This window comes from Notamacropus eugenii, chromosome 6, assembly GCF_028372415.1.
Source record: "Notamacropus eugenii isolate mMacEug1 chromosome 6, mMacEug1.pri_v2, whole genome shotgun sequence".
NCBI classification, from domain to species: Eukaryota; Metazoa; Chordata; class Mammalia; order Diprotodontia; family Macropodidae; genus Notamacropus; species Notamacropus eugenii.
The window spans coordinates 58,650,648-58,674,780 of NC_092877.1; the positions used below are offsets into that span (position 1 = coordinate 58,650,648).

General features: G+C 37.4%; 1 protein-coding gene across 4 annotated transcripts in view; it reads right to left on the bottom strand.

The window, feature by feature from the left end:
- The window catches only part of TBC1D14 (TBC1 domain family member 14), a 115,937-nt gene that overhangs the window by 26,247 nt on the left and 65,557 nt on the right, over window positions 1-24,133 (bottom strand). For 3 of the 4 annotated variants that reach the window (XM_072620163.1, XM_072620167.1, XM_072620166.1), the window contains 8 exons: window positions 18,184-18,302; window positions 16,613-16,695; window positions 14,906-15,023; window positions 13,685-13,791; window positions 6,393-6,473; window positions 4,925-5,019; window positions 2,930-3,001; window positions 2,041-2,169 (listed from right to left, as the gene is read on the bottom strand). In XM_072620163.1, coding sequence (XP_072476264.1) covers window positions 2,041-2,169; window positions 2,930-3,001; window positions 4,925-5,019; window positions 6,393-6,473; window positions 13,685-13,791; window positions 14,906-15,023; window positions 16,613-16,695; window positions 18,184-18,302 — 804 coding nt within the window. The remainder of the gene's footprint in view (window positions 1-2,040; window positions 2,170-2,929; window positions 3,002-4,924; window positions 5,020-6,392; window positions 6,474-13,684; window positions 13,792-14,905; window positions 15,024-16,612; window positions 16,696-18,183; window positions 18,303-24,133) is intronic. The other variant, XM_072620165.1, reaches the window with a different exon arrangement.

Consider the following 24,133-nt stretch of genomic DNA (forward strand, 5'->3'; position numbering starts at 1 on the left):
CTTGCTTCCCTACCCACTTGAAATAACTGCTGCTAGAACCTGCCTTTATTCTTCACAGAGAAAGGATTAAGATGCGGTGGAAAGGAAGAAGTCCCTTTGCATGCTCAGAACGGAAGGGAGTGATATAGGCAACTTGGTTCCTCAGCAATACTTTAAGATTAAAACAGATTACATTTTAACGTATCTTTCCCTTGGCATCCTGGGCCATCTCTAGTCATCCTGATGAATATCTGGTCACTGGATCCAGATGGCTCCGGAGAAGTGAGTGGTGTCCTTGCATAGCCCTCCCTCACTCAAAACAAAGTCAAGTGCAAGTCATGTCATCATTTCTCTGATGTTATGGTCTTCTTTGGCAATGAAGGATGAACACAACAGTCCCTTGTTCGCAATTTCCATAAATAAACCTCACATTTTCCTTTGACAAAGAGTCACATCAGAGGGAATGGAAGACTATGCCAATTTGGACATCTCTCTCTTCAAGCTAGGAATGGCTTGGATACACAGATTAATGTCAAATTAAGTTTCTGACAGATGGGCCTAAATCACAGAGTACAGTATTAGTATTGATATTTTTCTTCCACAAGCTCAATTTGACACAAAAGCTAAACTAGTTACATGTGTACCTGCAAATATGTGTTTTTCCAATTTATTGACACTAATTTTTAAATTTAGGAAAACTGAATCCTTCTCTTTCTTCTTTAAAGGAAAAACTCATCAAAGAGTATGATGGAAACTTGGAGGTCATTTAATTTATCTACCTCCCATCACAGGTATCACTTCTACATTCCTACCCCTAACAAATGGAGAGACACATTAAAATATTTTACATTCCAAACAATGCTATAAAATTGACAACAAATGAAGTGAACTAATTAATTAAGGTATATTCTTGGTAGTGACAATCTGAACAAAGATTTTTTTTTGGTTGGAGATGTTTAAGCAAGTAAGAAATAAGTTTTAAACTAAATAATAGCAACTTTAATGCAAAGTTCCTTAATAGTACATGATTCAAAGTTGAGAGGAATCATAGAGAGGTAAATTATTCCCACAAGCTCATTTTATGGATGAGGAAAGTAAGCAGTAAGTTTATTGTATAAGTAAATAGTAAGTTTATTGTGTAAAGTCATGCAGCTAATAAGGAACAAAGCAAATACTGAAATCTAGGTTTTCTGATTGCAAATCCTTTGGGTTTTCTAATACATAATAATAAATAGCTGACAATCTAATTTATACTTTTTAAATTTACTTCATAATAATATTTAAATAGCATTTCAAGGTTTACAAAGCTCTTTAGAAATATCAGTATTTAGAAATATTAACATTTTATTTTCACAAAGAAGGTGCTTTAATCTTCATTTTGTTGATGAAGAAACTTAGTTAGACAAAGGTTAAATGTCTTGCCCAAGGTCAGTCACACAGCTAATAAAAATGTATGAGGCCGGATTTTGGCCTTAAGTTTTCCTGATTCTAAGTAGAGCACTCCATCCACTGTGTTGCCATCAAAGTTAAAAATCACTTTTTTCTGGAAATATTGGATATTTTTCCAGTATCTTTAAAAAATGATATAAGCCAACAACTACACTTTACCTTTTCAAAACTGAGTTAATTTTATTTCTTAAAGTGAAGTTTGGAAATCAATAATTACTAGGATGACACAATTCAATTATAGAGTGATTATTCTGGATAAGCTGAAAATTCTGTAATCAAGTTCACTTCAGGTCACAGTTACTCATAAAAGAAATGTGCTGCTCTGCCCTTTTCATAAAACTTGGCGGTCAACTACAGCCATATCAATACTACAATAATATCATTCAGTCTGATTTCTGCCTATGATTAGGGTCTATATGTCACTGCTGATAAATGCTACTGGAAAAAATGACTTTTTAAAAATAGCAATGAGCTGAATTACTTAAAGTCTTGAAACATCAAAGTTAAGTAGATAGAGCAAGGAGTAATTGACAACAAAACTTAGTTCTTTACACACAACTGACAAAAGGGGAACATGTCATAAAATGACTAGAGCAACTGCAGAATACTCACAAGGCCGTGGTCCACTCGAAAAAAGGCCATTTGACACGGTTTGTTCAAGAGATTAGAAAATGCAATAAAGGCATCTGCAGTATCCAAGTTCAGAATCAACACTGCTGCTATAAAGGACATGCCCTGAACCTAAGAGAACAATATTAAACTCATGTCAATCAAAATGGATACGTATGCATACACAGTGCACATTCTTACTACATTTTGCAAACTAAAAGTTGGGCGTTCTTATCGTTCAAAATATATCTATCACTCTCCATGCCAACACATTACAAGGGAAATTAACAGCCCTTTCCCATCCACGTGCCCCCACCACCAATTTCACTACTGAAACTCAAAGTCTAGAACTGAGATGAAGATTATGGATACAGTCCCTGGTTCATCTTGATGTTATCTACTATCTTTGCTCTTTACCCTAGCCCCCATTCATATTGTTGCGAGTCCCTATTATTCTTCATATGTTTGTCAGCCTGTCTTTTTAACCCCAAAGACGAACCATATAATAACAAACAAAAACTCATTTTCACTGCATGCTTGAAAAAAAAAATTCCCTCACTGTGCATACTTTATGCTGCCTCAAAAATAGCCTTTATGAAGGTGAAGAAACTAACTAATACAGTGGGCACAAAAATAGAAATGGCAACCAATCAGATTTTTAACAACGTGCCATGGTTAGAAGTGTCTGCAGCAGAAGTTCTATATCCATCGTTGACTATGCAATCTGGGACAGGCCACTTATCAGTAGACCCCTCATTCTCTCTCTTTATCAAAAACGAAAAGGCCACGTAATTTAACTTGAGATTTTCTATTGTAATATGCTATACATAAAAAAGTTCTATTTCTGTTGAGCTTATACCACCCCAAAACACTGAAGAATAACTTCACTTACATAACCAACATCCGGTCTGTAACAAGTATAAGCGCCCAAAATACTGTGCAACATGTCATGATATGGACCACCCTATAACAATCAAACACCAAAAACAGTACATGCATGAATATGGTTAGTATTAGCATGGGTTACCAGCCATCCACAGTTAATCCTACGAAGTTATCTCACTAACAAAATGTAGAACCCAGCCCTTTTAGAAAAGCAATAGGTTAAGTTGGAATGCTGGAGTGTTAGCCTTACATTCCTTGCTTCTTTTCTCCTACATAGCTACATACTTTTTCAGAACAGAAAAAAATAAGCTCTATCTAAAACATACAGATGATACAGACAAGTATTTTGTTGTTTCTCATTCTGTTTCTTCACCACTCTCATCTTTTCTGCTTCTTATACCTCTCAATGAGTTTCTGCTTCCCATTCCCTTTCTACCCTCGCTGTTTCACCTTCCGTTCTTCATCTATGTAACTACTGTCACATGTAGAAAGTACAATCTCACAGATTAACCCTATAGCTAATCTCCTGGTATTTCAAAATATATGAAGTCACCAGCTTTGTTCCTTTCCCCTTCAACTACTATGTACTACTGGCATGCTTCACCATTTAAAATGGAGTGGAGAAGCCACACAGAAGTAAAAAGTAATACAGCTTGGTAGGTTTTCTTTGAGAGATATCAAAAAGCTCAATTCACTTGCTTTTATAAATACCAACAGTAGAAAGCACAAAATTTTTATTAAATATGGGAAACAAAAAAGGGATGAAACTACCAATTAATGAGACCATCATGCTGATCTCTCCCTCCCTGTACTCCAGATTCTATCCCTACCTCCTTTAGGACATACCTTTTACAAGTACTTCTCTCTTTATAGATTCTTCTTTTTCTCTTTTTCCAAGGGCTCTTTACTTGTACATTCAAAGGTCCTCAGATCTTTCCAACTTAAAAAAATTTCACTTCACCCTGGTATTCCATCTAGCAACTACTCTCCTTTATATCTTTGCTAGTAGTAGAAAAAGATGTTTCCCAGCTTTCCTTGATAGTGTTTATTAGTATTTCAACTTGAACTATTTAAATTTCAGTTTTTAAAGCTATTAATTTCAGTACATTATGAAAACTTGCTGGTTATGTGATCTTGGAAAAATCACTTTGCCCTCTCAGTATCTCAAGGAGCTAAGAGTCTAAGTTGCAGAGACACTACCAATTTGCACTGGTACAGAAATTACCAATGAAATCAAACGTTCATTAAAAGCATGAGAAAAAAGAAAGAACAAATAAATACATTAGGTTAGTTCTCAAACAGAAATCATTTATTAATATCAACTACATGCCAGGAACTGTGCTACAGGAAATTAAGCCAAGGATGGATTGACAGCATGGGTCATGAGTTAGGTTCAGAGACATAAGTTCAATTTGTATAAGAGAAGGAGCTTACTATTAGGGGCTTTCATTGTACCAAACCCATAACACCAATTATAGAGGTCTGGATAGAATGGAAGCACCTCCCAGTACTCTCTAGGTGGGCACTTAGCTACTGACATGTTGTCTCTCCTATGTGAACTCCCTGAAGAAAGGGACTGCTTTCACTTTCTTTGTAACCTGGGTGCTCAGGGTAGTGCCTGGCACAGGGTATGCACTTAAATGTTGCTTGACTGAGTAATATGCTATGATCATGGGCTTTTCAAAATACTTTGTCTGCATTCTACAGACCAAAAGGATGTGCAAAGCTGTACATTTTATCCACTTTCAGACACAGCAAACCTTCACTGCACAATGCACACCTCATGAGATATGTGCCTGAAATGTGAAGGCAAGCAGTTAAACATGTCAATAAATGAGGGCTTAAAATAGTAATAAGTAAAGGTTTCTATATCATTAAGGATAGAATATTTAAAAACTGAGAAGTGGTATATTCCGATGTCATTTATAAAAATGTACAGTTCATCATCTTCAAATTTAAGCAGACAACACTCATGTAAAAATACCTAATATATGCCACTTACTTGCTGGAAAATACAGAGATTAGGAAATGTTCTAGAAATGTCCAGTTTGATTAGTTCCAGACTAGCTTCTCTGTCAGCTGCAGAAAAACTTGTATCTATCAAAAACAAAGAATAACAAAGCATATGAGAACCAGATATGTTAATATTTATAAGCATCAGTGATTTTGTAATTCTATGTCACTAATGAACATTGTTATAGTTATATCTGAAATCAAGTGAGAGTTATCTTTAAAAGTGGTAATGACTAGTTTTTTTAAAAGAAGAACAGTTATTCTCTTTTCACCTTTCAAAACAAAGAAGAGGACAAAGATTTGAGTGACATAAAGTGGGAGGTAGTGGACCAGAATAAAAATATAGACTTTTCTAATATACTACACTACTTGCACATAAAATCAAGTACCATAATCACTCACATAAAGTGAGTTTGCTTTTAACACGTGACATTTTTAAGCCAAGATCCATGTGGATTTACAGTTAACTTTTGTCCAAATTAGGAAATTTAAAAACCAACTTATTACTGGAGCATTGTAAGATATTTTCCAGCACTTTGGAAACTGAGTGATTTGACAAATTAGCTACATTATTAGCTACAAAGTTATAGGAATATAAGAATATTAGTATTTTAACAATCAAAATTGGATACTAGTTATAGTTAAAAAGAATAAATATTTTCTAACAGAACTATTTCCCCAAATCTACTTGTGACTAGGATCTCAAATGTTTAGGAATTTTTTCACTTTCATCTCAGATTTTCTAAAATCTTATAACCAAGAAATGTTCAAGTGTTAAGCCAGAAAAATGTATTCACTACTCTAATTACTCTATATGAAAAATGCCTTAATAATATAATTCAAGTTTTAAATCCTAAAACTACTGCTAGTTAGAAAGCAGTCCCCATACAAAAGGATGCTGTAATTCAGCTACTTGAAATAAGTCATCCAGGATATTTCTAGTTTACACTGTTGCTCTCTGGGCTCAAATACCACACAGACGTACCTGTAAAATAACAAAATGGTAATGCCATATTGCCTTGGAAGATTTCTAAGAATATTTCAGCACCTGTGTAGCTTTCCTCTGGGGAAGTATAACACATTTCTCTAGAAATCAATTCTATATCTTGAAGCTCTACACACTATTGTTGATATTGTTCTAAGTAAGGTGAATAACTTTAAAAGGAAAAACTACTGGTTGTACACAAGAGTCAGTATACTTACACATGAAAATTTCACTTAGAATCAGAATGGCTATGTTATATTTATCATTAAAAGGCTTTATTCTCCCATTTAAAAGTCTTCATTCCTAAACAGTACTGTATGCATTCTTCTTCAACACTTAAACTTCATAAATTTTAGTTTTCCTTTTAAATTAAGAAAAATGTTAAAATCCAGTTAAATAAATCGCTAATTTATTTTTTTTAATGTACACTGCTAATGGCAGCATCGTGTGCTACATTCACATACAAACAGACCTTCATTCTCTGCTTCAGAGGCCCCAGCACTAAGGGATCGCCACTTTTCCTTGGCTCGAGCAAGGCAAATGTCATAGAGTTCTGAAAGAAATTAAATTATTTTTAAAACCACTTAATGAAGTGAGCAAAATCAGGAGAACCATTTATTTATAAAATAACAGCAATACAGTAGAAGTAATCAGCTTTGAAAGATCTAGTATTTCTGGGCAGCACAATTACCAAGCACAATTTCAAAGGACTCATGATGAAACATGTTATCCACCTTCACTTAGAGAACTAACGGGCTCCAAGTGCACAATGAAGCACATTTTCTTCTCTTTCCTTCTTTCTTTTTTCCTTCTTTCTTATTTGGAATATGGCTAATACTAAAATTTGTTTTGCTTGATTATGGAATTTTGTAATGGGTTTTGTTTTTCTTGCTTTCCCAATGGATGGGGAAGAAGAAGAGTAGGGAGGGACTTTGGAAATGAAAAGAAAATAAAATTTAATTTAAAAACTTACTTTATGTACCAGTTGGTAATACTTGAGGGGAAAAAAGTCAAAATACAAATATTTTCCAGGGTTTAAAATATTTTAGTAAGTAGGCAAAAGTTAACTTTTTAAAGTAATCTAAAGCCTATACATTACAATATTAGAAAACCTAGCCTCAAAGTATAACATGCTTTCAAATTATACTCATATGATGAATCTCCTCACCCTAACAAGAGAATAAAGGGAACTTGCTGGTTTTCTACTTTATTCCTTTCTCCTAGTTCCATACCAATAGAAAAATAAAATTGAGGGAAAAGGAAAATAAGGAAGAATTAAGACCCTGAATCTTACTGCTCTAAAAAAATTTCATGTCAGAAAGCATGTACTAAATACCAACCACACAAAAGTATGGAGTCAGAAGCATGACAGAGTATATGGCACAGAAAGCAGTATAAATCACAAGGCAGAGTGTTGATATACGAAAAAGGAAAGATGCAGACAAAAATAGTCTAGGAAAATTTTAGGAAGCAAAAAACAGTTTCAGCTAGGAAAATTTAAAAAGGCCTTTATGAAGAAGGTAGCAGCTGATTATTAGCCTTGAAGAAAGAGAAGGATTTCAACAGTTCGAGATGCGGAGAGGGTCAACCAACACCAACAAATAAAGGGGGAGAGAGAAGGAAATCTGGGACTAAGGAGTAGTTGAGTTTAAATGGAACAGGTTACATGAAGAGGAGTCATATGAAACAAGGCAGGTTGGATGGAGGTGGCCTGCAGGAGGGCTTTAAATGCTAAGTAAATTTCATTTTATCTCACAGATAGCAGAAACAAACTGAAGGGACAGAGTAAGATTTGTGCATTCACAACAAGAGTATTCTAGCAACTGTGGGAAGGCTGGAAGTCAAAGAAAAGCAAAACAGCTGTAAATGACAAATATCACTGCAAACATAATTAGTAAAACAAATGAACAAGAAAGACCCTGACCACGCTAAAGGAAGTTAGATTACACTAGGGATTCATTCTTTACTCTGAATGACTTTTTAGGAAAGTAAAAAAAAAAAAAAATCAATGCCAAGGTTGGGAGTAGAAATACAAATATGTTGCAAGTTCTGACTAAGATTAACATACACCCACTTTCTTATTCTTAGGTATATTTCATAATTCATTTGTCATGAAAAGATATGCAAGACCGACATACTAATCAAGAAAGCTTTAAATTGAAGAGAGGAAACGGAAGGTGGAAACTGCTTACTCAGATCTGACAAATTCAGCTGGTCCTTGTAGATAATAGCAGATAAAACAGAGAAACAGGAGGAAAGAGAATCAACTATACCATGTGAGATAATAGCCAAGAAGAAATCCAGCAAGAAAACCCATACTTTTAAGCATCTGTTGTTCCAGATAGTTACACACAATGCAAAAAGCATGAGGAATCAACAGGGTAGACTCAACACAAGACAAATGGATTCACAGATATCAATGAAAACTTGGTGAGGTGGGATTCATGACTGAATTATAGCTCGGAAGTACTTAATTAAAAAGGAACAGAATATATAAAAGGGAAAGGTAGTAGAGTAGCATCCTACACTGAGAAGATGTACTCCTATGACAAAATCCAGCAATTAGAGAGGAGAACCATGATGGAGAGAAGCAAGTTTAGGTAGGGGACATAGAGAAGGAATTAGATAAAGAATTTGAGAAATAGATGAAAAACTGAACACAAAAAGCATGATAATGCAATAATTGGAACTTCAATGATACAAATATATATGAGTTTCTCTCTGTGTCTAAAGTGGAATAGCTTACAAATTTGTCATTTACTTTTAACGATTATTCCAATCTTCAAAAGATAAAGCAAAAGGAGAAATTTTATTCTTCATCTAATTCTGACCAAGGATAAAGCAAGAAGGAGAAATTTTATTTTTTAACTAATTCTGACCAAGGATAAATAATGATAGCTCTTATGAGTTAACATTTTAGAGTGCTTTCAGATTTGCAAAGCCCTTTACACACATCCTCTCATTTGATTCTTTACACCAGACCCATGAGGTAAATATTTCTAGTTGTTGTTACCTTTTTTATAATTAAGGAAATTGTGCTTTCCTTAATTTCCTTGATTTTATAATTAAGGAAACTAAGCCTCCGTAGGGTAAGAACCTAGTTCCTAACGCAGAAAGAGCAGAAATCTTAGGGAGAAGAGTTAAGGAGTATTCACAATTGAGAAGGAAAGAGTCATATGTAATTTGACATGCATCTCGGATTTTGGAATAACTATTTTCAAAAGCTTCAGAGAGAGGAGAGGTAGGATCCAATGACCTAATATTTATACAAGGGAAATTAGCACAAATGTGAAAGAAAGCTCTCAAGAACAACATTAGACAGAAACAGAAATTGTTCTGATGAGGAAGAGAAGAAGAATTATAACAGCTAGCATTTATATAGCATTTTAAGGTTTGCAAATCACCTTATGTACTTTAACTCTTGCAACAATCCTGTGACACAGGTGTTATTATTATCCCTATCTTAGAGAGGAGGAAACTGAGGCACATAGAGAGGAGGAATAACTTAGTCATTGTCTGAGGCAGAATTCCAAGTCAGATCCTCCAAACTCCAAGTCTCATTCTCTATTCACTGGACCACCTGGCTGCCCATTCTAACAGCCTTAAAAACACTAATGGACACGCACAAGGAATTCAACATTCAACTCAGATCTTAAAAGGACATAAATACAAAAGAGCAGCCTGATCTTCTAGGGACTGTGTCAGGAGAACTAAAGATAAGAATGCAGCAAGTCTAATAATGAATGCTAACAAGGATAACAAAAGGTTTAAGTTCATGGGGGATGATAGCAGGTGACAGGTAGAAGGATAAACTATTTCTCAACCTTGTTTACTTATGTTCTCTCTTTTTAAAAAGGAGGGAGAGGAAAGATCTGGCCTGGAGACAGAATAAAAACAGCAGAAAATGGAGAGCTAAGATAAATAAAGAGATGTCCAGACAGCATCAGAATGCCCTTTTCAATTTCAAATCACCAGATCCAAAAAAGCTATTTTCTAGAGTGCTGAAGGAATAGGTGTATGATTGCTAAGCTGCTATAATCTTCAAAAGATTATGTAGAGTAGGAAGCAAAAGTGGAAAAAGTCAATTTTCAAAATAAAGATGGCAGGATTTGAAAACTATAAGCCAATGATGAGCCTAACGTCTACTTTACTTGTGGCAGGGTTTTAGAAGAAATTAGTACAAAGAAGTTGTCAAAGCACTTAAAAAAGAAAGCAGTGATTACTAAAAAGTCAATATGGCTTCATCAAGCAAAGATTATGCCAGTATAATCTTATTTTCTTTTCTGATAGGGCAATTACACTGGCAAATTAGAGGAATGCTGTAGATTTGGATATGGATTTCATCAAAGTATCTGACAACGTAATAAATGGGAATAAGATGAAAATATATAGAGCTACCTGACAGTGTGTTAGGTAGATTTGAAACTGGCTGAATAATTGAACCAAGAAAGTATAATAGTCACAAATGGGTTGACATCAACTTGGAAGGTGGTTGTTTCTGGGGCATCCTGAGAGATAATGTCTTTAGGGCTTTGTTGTTCAATATTTTTATCAATACGTTGGATGAAAGGATACAGAGCATACTTATCCAATCTTTGGATGGCATAAAGCCTGGAGGGGTAATAGCTGCCACAAACATAGAAGAAACCCCTGCTAAAATAGATTCCCTCAAAACTATGAAGCAAAACAGCTTAAAAACAGTTGTAAAATGGAATATTATTAAGCAGGAAGAAATGGTGAATAGGAGAAATTCAGAGAAACAGTAAATGATGTGTATGAACTGACACAACCAGAAACAGAATAATATACGTACTATTTTTCATTGAGGAAGCTCAAACTCAACCTAACTGCTCAACTCAAAGCCAACATAACTGAACTCATCATTGCCAGAAATCAGCTCCTCTTTCAACCCTCCCATTCTGTTAATGGCACTATCCTCTTTCCAGTTACACAGGCTCAAAATGTCAGAATAATCTTTGCATGGAAAGGGTAGTGAAGAAGAGGGAGACTCCCCGCCAAAGGCTATCCCTCACAGTCTCGCTTTCCATTCTCAAGGCCACCACCATAGTTTAGGTTTAGTTCTCTCCTGGACTGTTTCAAAAGACTCCTAATTTATCTACCTTCTAGCTTCTTCTTATTCCAACATATTCTAGATTCTGCTTCCAATTTCATCTTCTGAAAACACTGTGCTGATCACATCACTACCAAACAATTCATATACGGTGAGGTTTTTTTGGTCTACCACTCAAGATCCTTCACACCTGGCTCCAGCACATCTCTCTACTCTTCTCTCCCTCCTCCTCTAAACACAGACATGCACTCTACACTCCAGCAAACTGACCACTCAGAATTCCACAATCTATATGATCCACGTGATCCATATTTTGACACCTCAATGTCTGGGTTCCTGTTGTTCCATGTGCCCCAACTTCTTTAGCTCCTGACTTATCTCCATCTACTTCTGAAATTACACTGATTCTTCAAGACCCAAACACAATGCCTTTTTTTATCTCATACCCTCTGTCAAAAATTATCTACCTTCTTGATTTCTGATGTGACTTAGTAACCGTTTTACAGCATTATCATCTTCTGCCCTGTACTGTAAGTAGCTATGTGCACTCAAGAACTTTATAGTACACATTTTCTTATCTCCTACAGTCCCTGACGCATATTTATGGAATGGAAAAATCTGGGAAATGAGTGCCACAAACACAGTATCACCCCTAGAAGAAACTCCCCCTGCCTTATCCCCTATGGCTCTGCCCTGGTCCTCCTCTCTTCTTCTTCCCTCCTATTTCACTTGGCAATTTCATCATAGTGCATGGATTCAATGATTATCTCTGTGATTCTCAGTTCTTTTTATACACTCTTCACTTCTGACCTACAGTTTTGTATCTCCAATTGTGTTTTAGAGACCCTGAACTTGATATAGACATCTTAAACTCAATATGTCCAAATAAGTCATTATCTTTGCCCCCAAACCTTCCTCTCTTCCTAACTTCTTCATTACTGTTGAATGCCCCACCATCCTCCCAGACACCCAGGCTCACAACCTCGATGTCCTTTTAGATTCTCATGCTACCACCACTACCACTACCACCACCACCACCGCCATACCACCACCACCCCAATCTGTTGCCAAACCTTGTGGATTCTACCTTCATAAAGTCTCATACACTCCCTCTTCTCTCCTCTGACACTGGCATGACCCTCGTACAGACCCTCCTCCCCTCACACCTGGGACTACTACAAGAGCTGCTGGGAGAGTTCTGCCTACCTCAAGTCTGTTTCCACTTTAAATGACACTAAAGAAGAGGCATTCTCATCTTCTCTGTTTGCACTTTAAAGAGCAAGAGCGACTGGCAGTTGAAGCTTTCTACCTGTGCTATCTCCCCGTTAGAATGAGAGCTCCGTAGAGCAGGGGCTGTCATACCCTTCTACTGTATGCCCAGTGCCAGGATAGTGCTTTGTATATACCAAGTACTTAATAAATGTCTTATTTGTTCACTAATTCATTCCCTCAGTCCATCCTCCACTTGGCCATAAAGGTGATTTTCCTAAAGCGCAGAAGTCTGACCATATCACTCAATAAATTCCAGTGGCTCCCAATTTCCTCTAGAATCAGATAGAAGATCCTCTGTTTGCCTTTTAAAGCCTTTCATAACCAAGGACCTTCCTACCTTTCCAGTCTCTTTACATCTTACTCCCTCCCCATACTCTATGATACTAATGTCTCTGGCCCCTTTGCTTTTCCACTCACAAGACACTTCCTATTCTACCTCCCACCATTTTCACTGGCTGTATCCCACACGTAGAATGCTCTCTCTCTCCTCATCTCTACCTCCTGGCTTCCTTTAAGTCTCAGCTAAAATGAGACCCTCTACAAGAAGCCTTTGAGGCAAAATGCCATCCACATCCAGAGAAACAATTATGGAACTGGTTCACAGAATGAAGCAGACTATTTTCTCTTGTGTTATGTTGTGTTTTAGTTTTTCTCATGGTTTCTCCCATTCATTTTAATTCTTCTATACAACATGACTAATGTGAAAATGTGTTTAATAAGAATGTATATGTAGAACCCTTATAAGATTGCATGCCATCTAGGGAAGGGAGGGGGAGAAAATTTAAGACTTATGGAAGTGACTGTTGAAAATTGAAAACAAATTAACTTAAAAAAAAAAAAGAAATGCTAATTACCTTTGAGCTCACCTTCAAGTTACCATGCATTTATCTTGTCTGCATATAATAGTTTGCATGTTGTTTCCCTATCAGATTGTGAACTCCTTGAGGGAGGGACTGTTTTTGCCTTTCTTTGTATCCCCAGTGCTTAACCCAGTACCCAGCACATAACAAGTGCTTAATATATGCTGGTTAATTGAACGTGATTCTATCCCACTTCTCCACTCACAAGATGCTAATAAGATGTTTAAAAGACTTCTGAGTCTTTTAATAGGACTGTGATAATTGATCTGTACAGTAATTCAATCTACTGTAACTTAACTCCAGATGTAGACAATTCTCATGCCAATATACAGAGAAGCAGCACACAACAGGTGGAGAGCAGGTCAAAGAGCAAAGCCAGCAATGCACAACTGAAAGCATCACAAGCCCAGTCTGAGCTCAGTCCATTGTTCTAGTGACTCTTGGCATTCTCAGGGTCATCACTTACTAGTTAATCTTCCTAATAATACACTAAATGAGGCAAGGGAAGCAGTGCTATTTGTAGTACAAGTGACGTGTACACAGAAAATAGAAGATACTCACCATGAGTAATATTTAACTCATTCCCTATTGCCAAGCTCCAGACTTTACCTCTCACACTTGGAGGAATACCTTGCCACCATAATTCTCGAACTTTTCGAGAACACCACCTGGGTAAAAATGAAGCATAAATTCAAACCAGCACCACTTCAGTACCTTTACGGTGCTTTATATGTGCACATCTATCATTAAAGATAAACATCAGCTATAGGGCGTGGAGTGGGATTAATACATCTAAATAAGGGCGAAATTAATAAAACTCCATTCTGCTTGTGATCAGCTGGGTAGAATGATCTAGCCTGTAGCTTTCAGGCCAACTCATCAATTTTTGTGTATTCATTCACCCAGGGATGTGGTTAGCAGAGACTTCCAAGTATTATTTGCTCTACCTAGCCTGCAAACACACAGCACATCAGTTTATCCAAAAGTTCCTGTATGAACAATTCTGCAGTAGCTTCTAGTATTGTGCACGAGTATGGCCCATGGACAGTAACTTCACTGTTGTCCACAAAAAATCTCTTCTCCCACCTTAATGCAAGAAATTACGTGGCCTAATATTCTTCTGGACTCTAAGAGGGGGCATGGTTAATCATTAAGTATTTAGTGCTCAAACTCTTAGTCCCATTTGCAAAGACTTTACAGGATCCTGAAGCACTTCCACACATATGATCTCATAAACAACACAGAGAGGTAAGAAGAGAAGAACAGTTTCTTCTTCTGGAAAATGAAAGTGTTGGACAAGATGGCCTCTGAGGAACCTTCAACCTAGTGACTTGTGCAGGATAATACAACTAGGACGTAGTGGAATCAGGAATAAAATGTTGGCACTTGGATTCCTAGTACACTGCTCTTTCCTTTATCATACCACCTGTCATGGTTATGGTGACAAGGTGGCAACAGGCATGATGAGATATCAGGGAAGTCACCAGGCTGAGGTAACCTAAGCAGCAAAAATAACTGGTGCTTGACCCCAGGTTTTCTGACTCCAAATATAATGTATTTCCACTGTACCATGAATGAATAAAACAGGCTAGCGAACAATACATTAAGTATAGCATATGACCTAAAAATAGAGACCAATTTCATTAAAAATTAATGGACAAAAATAGTTTATATTCAACAAGTAATAATTAAATGTATTTCAATTAAAAATATGACAATGAAAATAGCTCATCTCCAAAAAAATGGCTTTAAATTAAAAAGTAATTTCTCTTCTTTTCTTACATTGTTTCCCAGTTTGGTAAAATTTCATTGTTCCAGACCAAGACAGCATTCCCAATGTTTTCTTCCAAACGACACCTCTCTTCCTGCTGTTTTTTCCTCCTCTGTGCTTCTTTAAGCTCTAATTAAAAAAAAAAACACTAACTGAAAACCATCAGACTTAGATAATTTCAAAAGGTATACTGCTATAAAATGAATATGAGCAAGGAAGTCAGAGAGGCAACCACAGCTATCCTATGAGTATGCTTGAACATTACTGATATCAATATGAATAAAATGTCTAGACAGAGATCCTTTTTTCACATCCGCCTCTTGGGAGCACTTATTTTAAAGCATTCTCTGCATAGACATCAGTGCTAGGAGGGACCAGAGAAGGTTATCCTGCTGAAATCCCTCATTTTACAACAGGGAAACACTGAGGTCCAGAGAGGTCAGGTGATATTCAAGGACACGCATTTGAATGATGGCAGCCCCAGAACTAGAACACACGTCTGTTTTCAATCCCACATCCTCCCATGACACCACTTTGTCTCCTGTGTTGTTTCAATTCAAGAAGATGTGCTTATTAACAAACATAATAAGAAAATGCATTTGGAAAATAATGCAGCTAATGCTGATTAATTCAACCAACATTAAACACCTAAAGGGTTCTGTACAAGACACTGCAGGGATATACAAAGTCTTCTCTCAAGAAGTTTCCAAAGTAATAGAGAATAAGAAACAAAACTCTGATAATCACGATACCTAATATTTTATGTTGAATTCACCAGAGCTGCAAATGTGAGCCACATATGAGGGGATAATGTGAAATAAAGCTACAGAGCTAAGAGTGGCAGCAAATTATGAATGACCTAAAAAGCCAAACAAAATAGTTTGAATTTTATTCACTAAGCAGTAAGTAATATCATCACACCTGAGCATAAAAGGAGAGAATGAAAGAGGAAATGAAAGTGACAGGAGGACCTCTTTGGAGGCCATTGTAGTAACTCATACACACAGTAACAAAGGATGGTGTCAGTGTGGTGGCAGGGAAGAAAGGGAGAGACACTGACCAAGGGCTGAGGCATGGATAGGATTTGCTACATGACTGAGTGAGAGGTGAGGGTGATGCAAAGCCAAAAACACTGAGGCTTTAATATAATTAGAATAACAATTGTGATTAATATAAGTATTCAACTAACATTAAGTACTAGGTATCCAACAGATGTATGGAAATAACTGAAATTAGGAACAGAACAAGAGAAGAATATAGATTAACTACTCTAAACTTTCGGTCTTCTTCAGGGCCCCACACCATGCTCTGCACACAATAAAAGCTTAGTAAGAGTTTGCTGAATGAATGTATGACTTCAATCATGTAAAAAGTAACTATATACAAAAAAACAAGCAAAGAGGTAAAAAAAAACACTGCAAGTGGACACAGAAGGAATAAATGACAAATTGTCCTAAACGTCTATAGGCTAAAGTTCTTTTTTAATCAGTTATAAATTTAACTGGCTATGTTATTCTTTAATGTTAGGTTCATAACATTTATTTAAAGGAAGGCATGTAGGAAGGACATTTTCTATCTAAAATTTTACAGAATAAAACCATTAAAATGCACACACATCACTAAGGCTCAACTTTCTACTAAAACTTAAAAAAGAAAGATCTAAAATGGCCGCTAAATCCTAAAATTTTAAATAGATTGGCAATGATGAATAATTCTACCTCTTTTTTTGGCCTGAACCACCATTTCTTCGTACTGCTGTCTATGTTTCTGAGCTTCTTCAGCTGGTTTTGCAGGGAGATTTCTAGAGAGAGAGAGAAAGAAAAAGAATTTTCCACCATTATAAATAACAAATTCAAGTTGTAAAGTCCAGGAGGAGAGGGAAGAAGTACAGAACTGAGAAGCAGTAATACCTAAAAGATGAAAAACTTAAAAAGCTGCAGTCTAACCATATTTATAAAATAAAAGTGGAAACTTCTGTTTTTTAAAGAATCCTTAATTTGGCCTTGCAGCAAAAGTTTTATGTTTTGAGTTACTGCCAGTCATCGATCCCAATAACTTACCTAATCATTTTTAAATCTGTAACATTTGACAGTATACAGTTCAAATATCCAAGCTAAAAAAATTAAAGCAAGGCAAACTTCTTTTTCATCTGAAGGTAAACCCTTCCAGCTCTCTATTTAAAAGGTAAATTTTAAAATAATTTATTTATTCTTACTCTATAATGCATGCCACAATAACAGTCAAGAAAAGTCTGACAGGTAAATTATTTAATTTCATTGAAGAAAAAAACCAGTTTGTCAGGTATGTCCTAGTTTATGTACTCTATTACGTAGGCTGCTTCAAGGCATTCTCTATTACAAGTGTTTAAATAATTTAGAAGAATTAGAATCTGCTACTTGAGTAGGACAGAGCAACTCATTCTACCTAGTAAACATGACACGTACTATGTGCAGTGGTGCAACTCACTTTTACTGATAGTCCATATTATCATTTAAAATTTTGAAGGTTTAAAAAAATCATCCACCAAACGGGGAGTATTAATCCACCAAATTTCTTAATGCAAAACACACATACTATACATTTCTATTTCTGTTTTATTTCAAGATAATTTGGATACCTTAATTGGAAGCATATGTCAAGATGAACCATCAGTAAAAATGCATAGTGAAAAATATAGTAAAGTTGACGTATCTAATAACTTCTTGAATAAAATGTGTTGGCCACCACCAATTACTCACATTTATATCGTGACTTTACGAGACAGGGAATTGGATCAGTGGATTTTCAAAACAGAACAGTCATTAGGGATCATTTAGTGCAACCCTATCATCTTGTAGGTCAGACGACTGAATCGAAAATGTCAGCAATTTACTCAAGATAACAACCTAATAGTCTTAAGTAGAAGAGACAATCTGGGGTCTGCAGAATCCACACGCAAGGCGCTTCCCACTCTACCATGGGAGCTCAGCTGAATCACTGATGTGTGATGTCTGTTCCCCAATGACACAGAGCTAGAGCCAGGATGCAAGCCCAGGTCCTAGGACATGTCTAACATACCTTTTTTACTACTATAAATGCCTCACAGTGGTAAACATAAATGTTATAGGGTAATTTTCAAAGTCACCCTTGTTACACAGTTTCTGTAGTTATAGAACACATTTATAAGCAAGAGTGAACTTTATACCTTTGTGTGGGGGAGGCTGCCAATGGCTTACATTATGGTTTCCTTTACGAAACACACTACGTAACTTATTTATAATGAAAAACACAAAATCTCATGAAGACTTACGCTGGTCTATCTTCTAGGATAAGAGCAGTGGTGGAAAGTGGTTCAAAATCAAGATTTTTCCTCACATTCTGTTTAGGAGAAAGAGGTTTGTGAGGTCGTCCAGCTTCTTCCTCATATTCCTACATAAAGAAAAGAACAATTAAAGAATATTGGTAAACACAGGTACATTATGAAGTGAAGTAAATTAAGCTTTTACTGAAATCACTTTGTTATTAAACTCTTTTAACCCAACAAGTCATAATACAACGAAAGCTCTTGATAATGTTGAGCAAGAACTAAAACGCTTGACAAATAAGAACGCTAGAGTTAAAGTTTTCCAAGAAAGCCCATCAAGTGGGAGAATTCTTTCTAATTTGTAAACCTGCAAAACACTGTATGGTTTTTGAATACCATAAAGAATCAAGCACAGAGTCATGGAACAAGCAGTTGTTGGATCTGCTGTGCCCTACGGCTACACTGTTGAAGGAGACAGAATGAAGGGTCTGGAGCCCATTCCAAAGCGTCTCCTGAGAGGCCACATCCCCCAAAGACCCTGGCTAAGAGTTAAGAAGGTTAAGGTATAGCTGGGGTTCAGACTACCCCAACAGCAGAAGGGGACACACCAATAACATCCCAGATTTAGTGAAGCAGTGAAAACATTTTAACATATGTATAGAGCCTCTATTCCCAAATTAGTGAATAGTTCAATGAATTACAGAAAACACAAAAAGCAAACATCTTCATAAAGTAAAGCCAGGTAGAATTTTGAATGAGAATAAAGAAAAGAGCTAGAACTAAGTAATTGCCTTAAGAGTCTAAACCTTCTGGGCATCCTTAAGTCACAGAAACATGCAAAATCCTGGAGTAGAAAATGTGGAAAAAAGAAGAAGGTGAGACATGGTACCTACCCTTTACAGCCTTGTTGGAGAGGCAAGTCAAATGTGAATAAAATTAAGTAATAATTCAAGATTTAAATAACATTTCACGGTAATATCATAGATGTCACAAAGTAGGACTTAAATAAATGACCTCTCAGATTTTGTAAGTATACAATTCAGTGGCCAAAACATTTTTCTGATCAATTTGATTGTGAATTTATTTTTTTTTAAGCACAAAAAATAAAAATAGGAAAGGAAGGAAGACCAACTATTCACATTCTCATTTCACTTTTACAACAATCTTGTGAGGCAGGGCATAAAAATATCATTTACCTCCTATTTTACTTATGGGGAAACATGATCAGATGTTTAAGGTGATTTGCCCAAAGTTACATGGGCAGTAAATACCAGAGCTACAATTCCAAATCCAGGCCTTGTGACTCTAAATGTACCACTCTTTCCACTACATGATGCCTCTCAAACAAAGACAAAAGACTTTAAAAAGTACCAGGGTTCCAGTCAAGTAGATGGGAAGTACTTTTACCACTCCCCTCCTTCCATCTCCCACTCTTCCCCTCACCAGAATACTAGAATATTACTGAGAAAGGTGCTGCAATAGATCTGATGTGTTCAGCCCATGCTTACTTTATGATATGAACTCAACAGAAATACGAAAATCACTCCTATCCATACGTCTTCCAAATAGTTAAGTCCTGAGATATAACCTCCCACAGGTTGAATTTTGATTATCAGAGAATTCTTAGATCTATAGTTCCTTAACTCTATCTAGTTTAAATTCAAGCATTTAAATCATAGATCTTAGAATTACAAAAGCAAATCAAACCTTTAATATCACCTGGGCTAACCTCTTCATTTAGGACTCTCAGGCCAAGTGACCTAGCCCAAGGTCACACAGCTAGTCAATAGAACAAGAAACAGAACAAAGTATCCTTTCAGTTTATAGTCTTAGGAGCAGCTAGGTGGTGCAGTGGATAGAGCACCAGTGCAGGAGTCAGGAGGACCTGAGTTCAAATTTCACCTCAGACACTTGACACTCACTAGCTATGTGACCTTGGGCAAGTCACTTAACCCCAGTGCCTCATCTTGGGTCATCTCCAGTCATCCTGATGAACATCTGATCACTAGATCCAGATGGCTCTGGAGGAGAAGTGAGGCTGGTGACCTGCACAGCCCTCCCTCACTCAAAACAAAGTCAAGTGCAAGTCATGTCACCATTTCTCTGATGGCATGGTCTTCTTTGGCAACAAAAGATGAACACACACAGTCTTAGGGCTTAATTATGAAATTTGCAATGAAGTGAACATCCCATCAAAATAAAGATACCAGAGCCATTAACTGGCATAATGCACCATCTTCTGCTCACAGTAACAAAAAATTAGCATACAAAGCAGATCCAACTACATTCAGGAATGAGGGGGGGAGTTGAGGGAGTCAGTACTTTGTTAAAAGTGACCTAGTTAATAGGGTTGAAACCTCCTTCACTCGCTCAAGTCTTCCTGCCTCTGGGCTTCTGCTAATTAGACTTCAACCCGGGGATGGTATCTATTTACCCTCTTCCTCATTTTCATGTGCTGCTGACATTCTGTTCATTTTTAAACACCCATTTAAAATGCCACAACTTTCCCTGATTGTTATTATTATTCCTCCTCCTCCACTTCCTCCTCCTCCTCCTTCTCCTCTTCCTCCTCCTCTTCTTCCTCCTTCTCCTCCTCTTCCTTCTTCTCCTCCTCCTCCTCCTTCTCCTCTTCCTCCTCCTCCTCTTCTTCTTCCTCCTTCTCCTCCTCCTCCATGATTCATTCCTCACCTGATTTCTTAGAACTCTGTTCTTCTTAGGTCACAGGAATTGGAGCTGGAGGGGATTTCAGCAGAGGAAACAGACCAAGACAGATGAAGTGACTTCCCTAAAGTCACAGAGTGGCAAAGCCTATTATGGACTCTAAATCCAATGGTCTTTACACAAGACCACTTGTTATACTTCTCTGTGTGCATGTTTTATCTCTCATTCTCTTACACTGCGCTCCGGAAAGTTGAAGGTCGTGCCAAATTTAACACAACTCTCTCACTGTGAGAGGCAGTGTGGCCTAATGGGCAGAGAGCTAGCCTCAGAGTTACAAAGACCTGGTTCAAGTCCTGTCAAATACAGCTGGATGACCCTGAGCTCATTCATGTAATTCCCAGATCCACACACACAACTCTGTCTTTGCTCTCATCCAGGAAGCTCCTCAGCAGGAACTCCCAACACTGATTGAATCACAGATCCTAGAAAATAAAATCTCATAGTATCTAGTATTTAATAAGTAGATCACTAGGTAGTGGGGGAGAGGGTCAAGCAATTAGGACTAACACAACAACAACATGGAGAAATAGCAGCTTTAAAGTAGAGAAAACACTTCATAGCAGACTGGAGTTAGCTATTCAAAGGGAAAACTGCTATTAAGTATGGCATGAAGGGGATAAGCCTATCAAACATGGTGTGGAACACTTCTAAGAGTGGTCTGGCACTGGGATCCTACAGTTATCAGTGATAGAAAGTAGGAGGAGGTGCCAGTCAAGTGATCCCTGAAATTCTTTTTAAGTGTAGTACTGTAAGCAAATCTCAGGATGGTTATATCACATATATAATTCCTATACCTATCCAAAGTGGCAGGCCATGATGGCCAGTCCGGATCTCCATCATGGGCAATGCCTAGCCTGAGAACCTTGTATCAAGGCCCAGAGCCTCTGCCAGCTGCAGAGGAGCTTGAATGTAGCCGTGTACATGATGGACACTTCCAGGGCTTTGTGGTACCTGTTTTCTCCCTTGGAGAGTAAGATCTATTGACCCACTCAGGCCCTGAGGTCCCTGAAAGAATCTAGGTTGGTCAGCTACCAGATATAAATCTGCCTTGATGCTAGCCCCTTCTGGCAGAAGCCCCTTGATGGTCCCTTTTATATTTCCAATCCAGCCCATTCTAGCTCTTTACCCAGTCAACCAATAGTGTCAGTCAATTTGTACAATATCTTAAGCCATTTGTTGTGCTTTTTTTTTTCTACTCCCCATGGAGATTAGGGAGACAACCCTCAATTCTGTCAGACTTGATTGCTTGATCTGGAGGGAGGGAAGAAGATCCTGATTTTAGAAGATAATCTCCAAGATTTCCTTCAATTACTGGGACATTGACCCAGTTTGAAGCTCTGCTTTAACCTCTTCATCACTAGGATTCCCTTTAACAGAAAATAACCAAATAGCCCTCTTTTCTGTCTGCCCAATTTGTATTCTTCTGGTTCCATGACATACTTTGGGGCTCTACCTCTAGCATGAAGAATGACAGAGTTTTCGAGTGTTCAGATGTGTCAAAAATGGATATTTTTTTTGTGGAACACAGAGACTGCAACTTGTGCTTTCTTCTCTCCACCTCCTCCATGAGGCCTCTCCTGATACCTCATCTGTTGGTGCCTCCCTTGTCCCCCAATGCCCTATAAGATTGTACTTCTTTTACATATATGTAAACATGCATGTGCTGCCACCCCTTCTAGCACAGAAGCTCCTTCAAGACAGACTATTTCATTCATTATTTCAAATTGCATTGACATCTTTGCATCCCCAATGTCTAGCACAGTGCCTGACCCACAGCAAGTGCTTGATAGATGCTTGTTGATTGATTTTTGAGCAAATTAATGAATGAAAGAAATCCCTATGGTGCAATGTTGCCTTGAAATCCCTCTCTCAAAGGAAGGGGAAAGAGAAGGAAGGAGTTTCTAAGCATAAGAATGCCAGCAAGGAAGTGGGAAAGCACAGAATTTATATAAGGGACAACAAACACTTTAGTTTGACTATAGGATAAAATAAATGGATGGGAAGTAATGCAAAATATTTAAAATCCAGGGTTGGGGTAGCTAGAAGATGCAGTGAATAGCACACTAGCCCTGGAGTCAGGAGGACCTGAGTTCAAATCCAGCCTCAGACACTTGACACTTACTAGCTGTGTGAACTTGGGCAAGTCACTTAACCCCAAATGCCTTGCCTCCCCCGCTCCAAAAAAAAAGAAAAAGAAAGAAAGAAAGAAAAGAAAATATAGGATTGTAAGATATCTAAGCTTGTAGAGGAGCTTGAATATCAGACTAAAAAAATTCAAATTTGTTAAATACACAACAGGAAGCAAGTGAAGGATTCTGAGCATAAGAGTGACATGGACCAATCTCTGTACAAGGTCACCCATTTGGAGTTTTTTTGGCAAAGACATTGGAATGGTTTGCATCTTCTTTTCCAGCTCATTTTACAGATGAAGAACTGAGGTCAATAGGATTCAGTGATTTGCCCAGGGTCACACAGCTAGTAAGTATCCAAAGTCAGACTGGAACTCAGGAAGAGGAATTTTCCTGACTCCAGTCCAGCGCTCTATCCACTGTGCCACCTAGCCGCCCCAGAAGAGTAGAAGACTCTACAAAAAGATGACAGTTAAAGCTTCAGTGATAGATAAGGCTGCCAAGAGTAAGGTGGGAAGAGAAGGCTGACAACAACACTCTTGGGGAGAAGGCTGACAACAACACTCTTGGGGATCATCCACATTTAGGAGAAAGGAAAGGAAAAAGGAATTGAGGCAAAAGACTAGTCAAGACTGAGTAGGGGGAGCTAGACCAGAAGATCTCTGTCCCTTTCAGAGAATCAGGAAAGGGGCAGCGTCACTGAAATCAGGAGAAGACGCAATATGAAGGAAGAGGGGGTAGTCATTGTGTCAGACGCTGTAAAAAGGCCTGAGAGGAGAACCTGGGGTCTGACAGCTCAGAACTCATCTGTGACCTCAAAGAGAACAGTTTTAATACAGTGGTTAAGATGGAAGCCAAATTACAAGTGGAGATAGCAAGCAGACTCTGCCCTTTCTGGAAATTTAATAGTGAAGTTAAAAAAAAAAAAGAATAGAATGATAATTTCAGGGGGTAGCATGGTCAAAAGAAAGCCTGTTATTGTTTTAAGAATAGGTGGTCCTGAGGTTAGGCAGGCTCTCTGGCCTGGGCACCTTCATTCATACTGTTCCACAACTCCACAGTACCTACCTTCTCCCTCCTCGCTTTTTGAATTTCTACTCATTTTC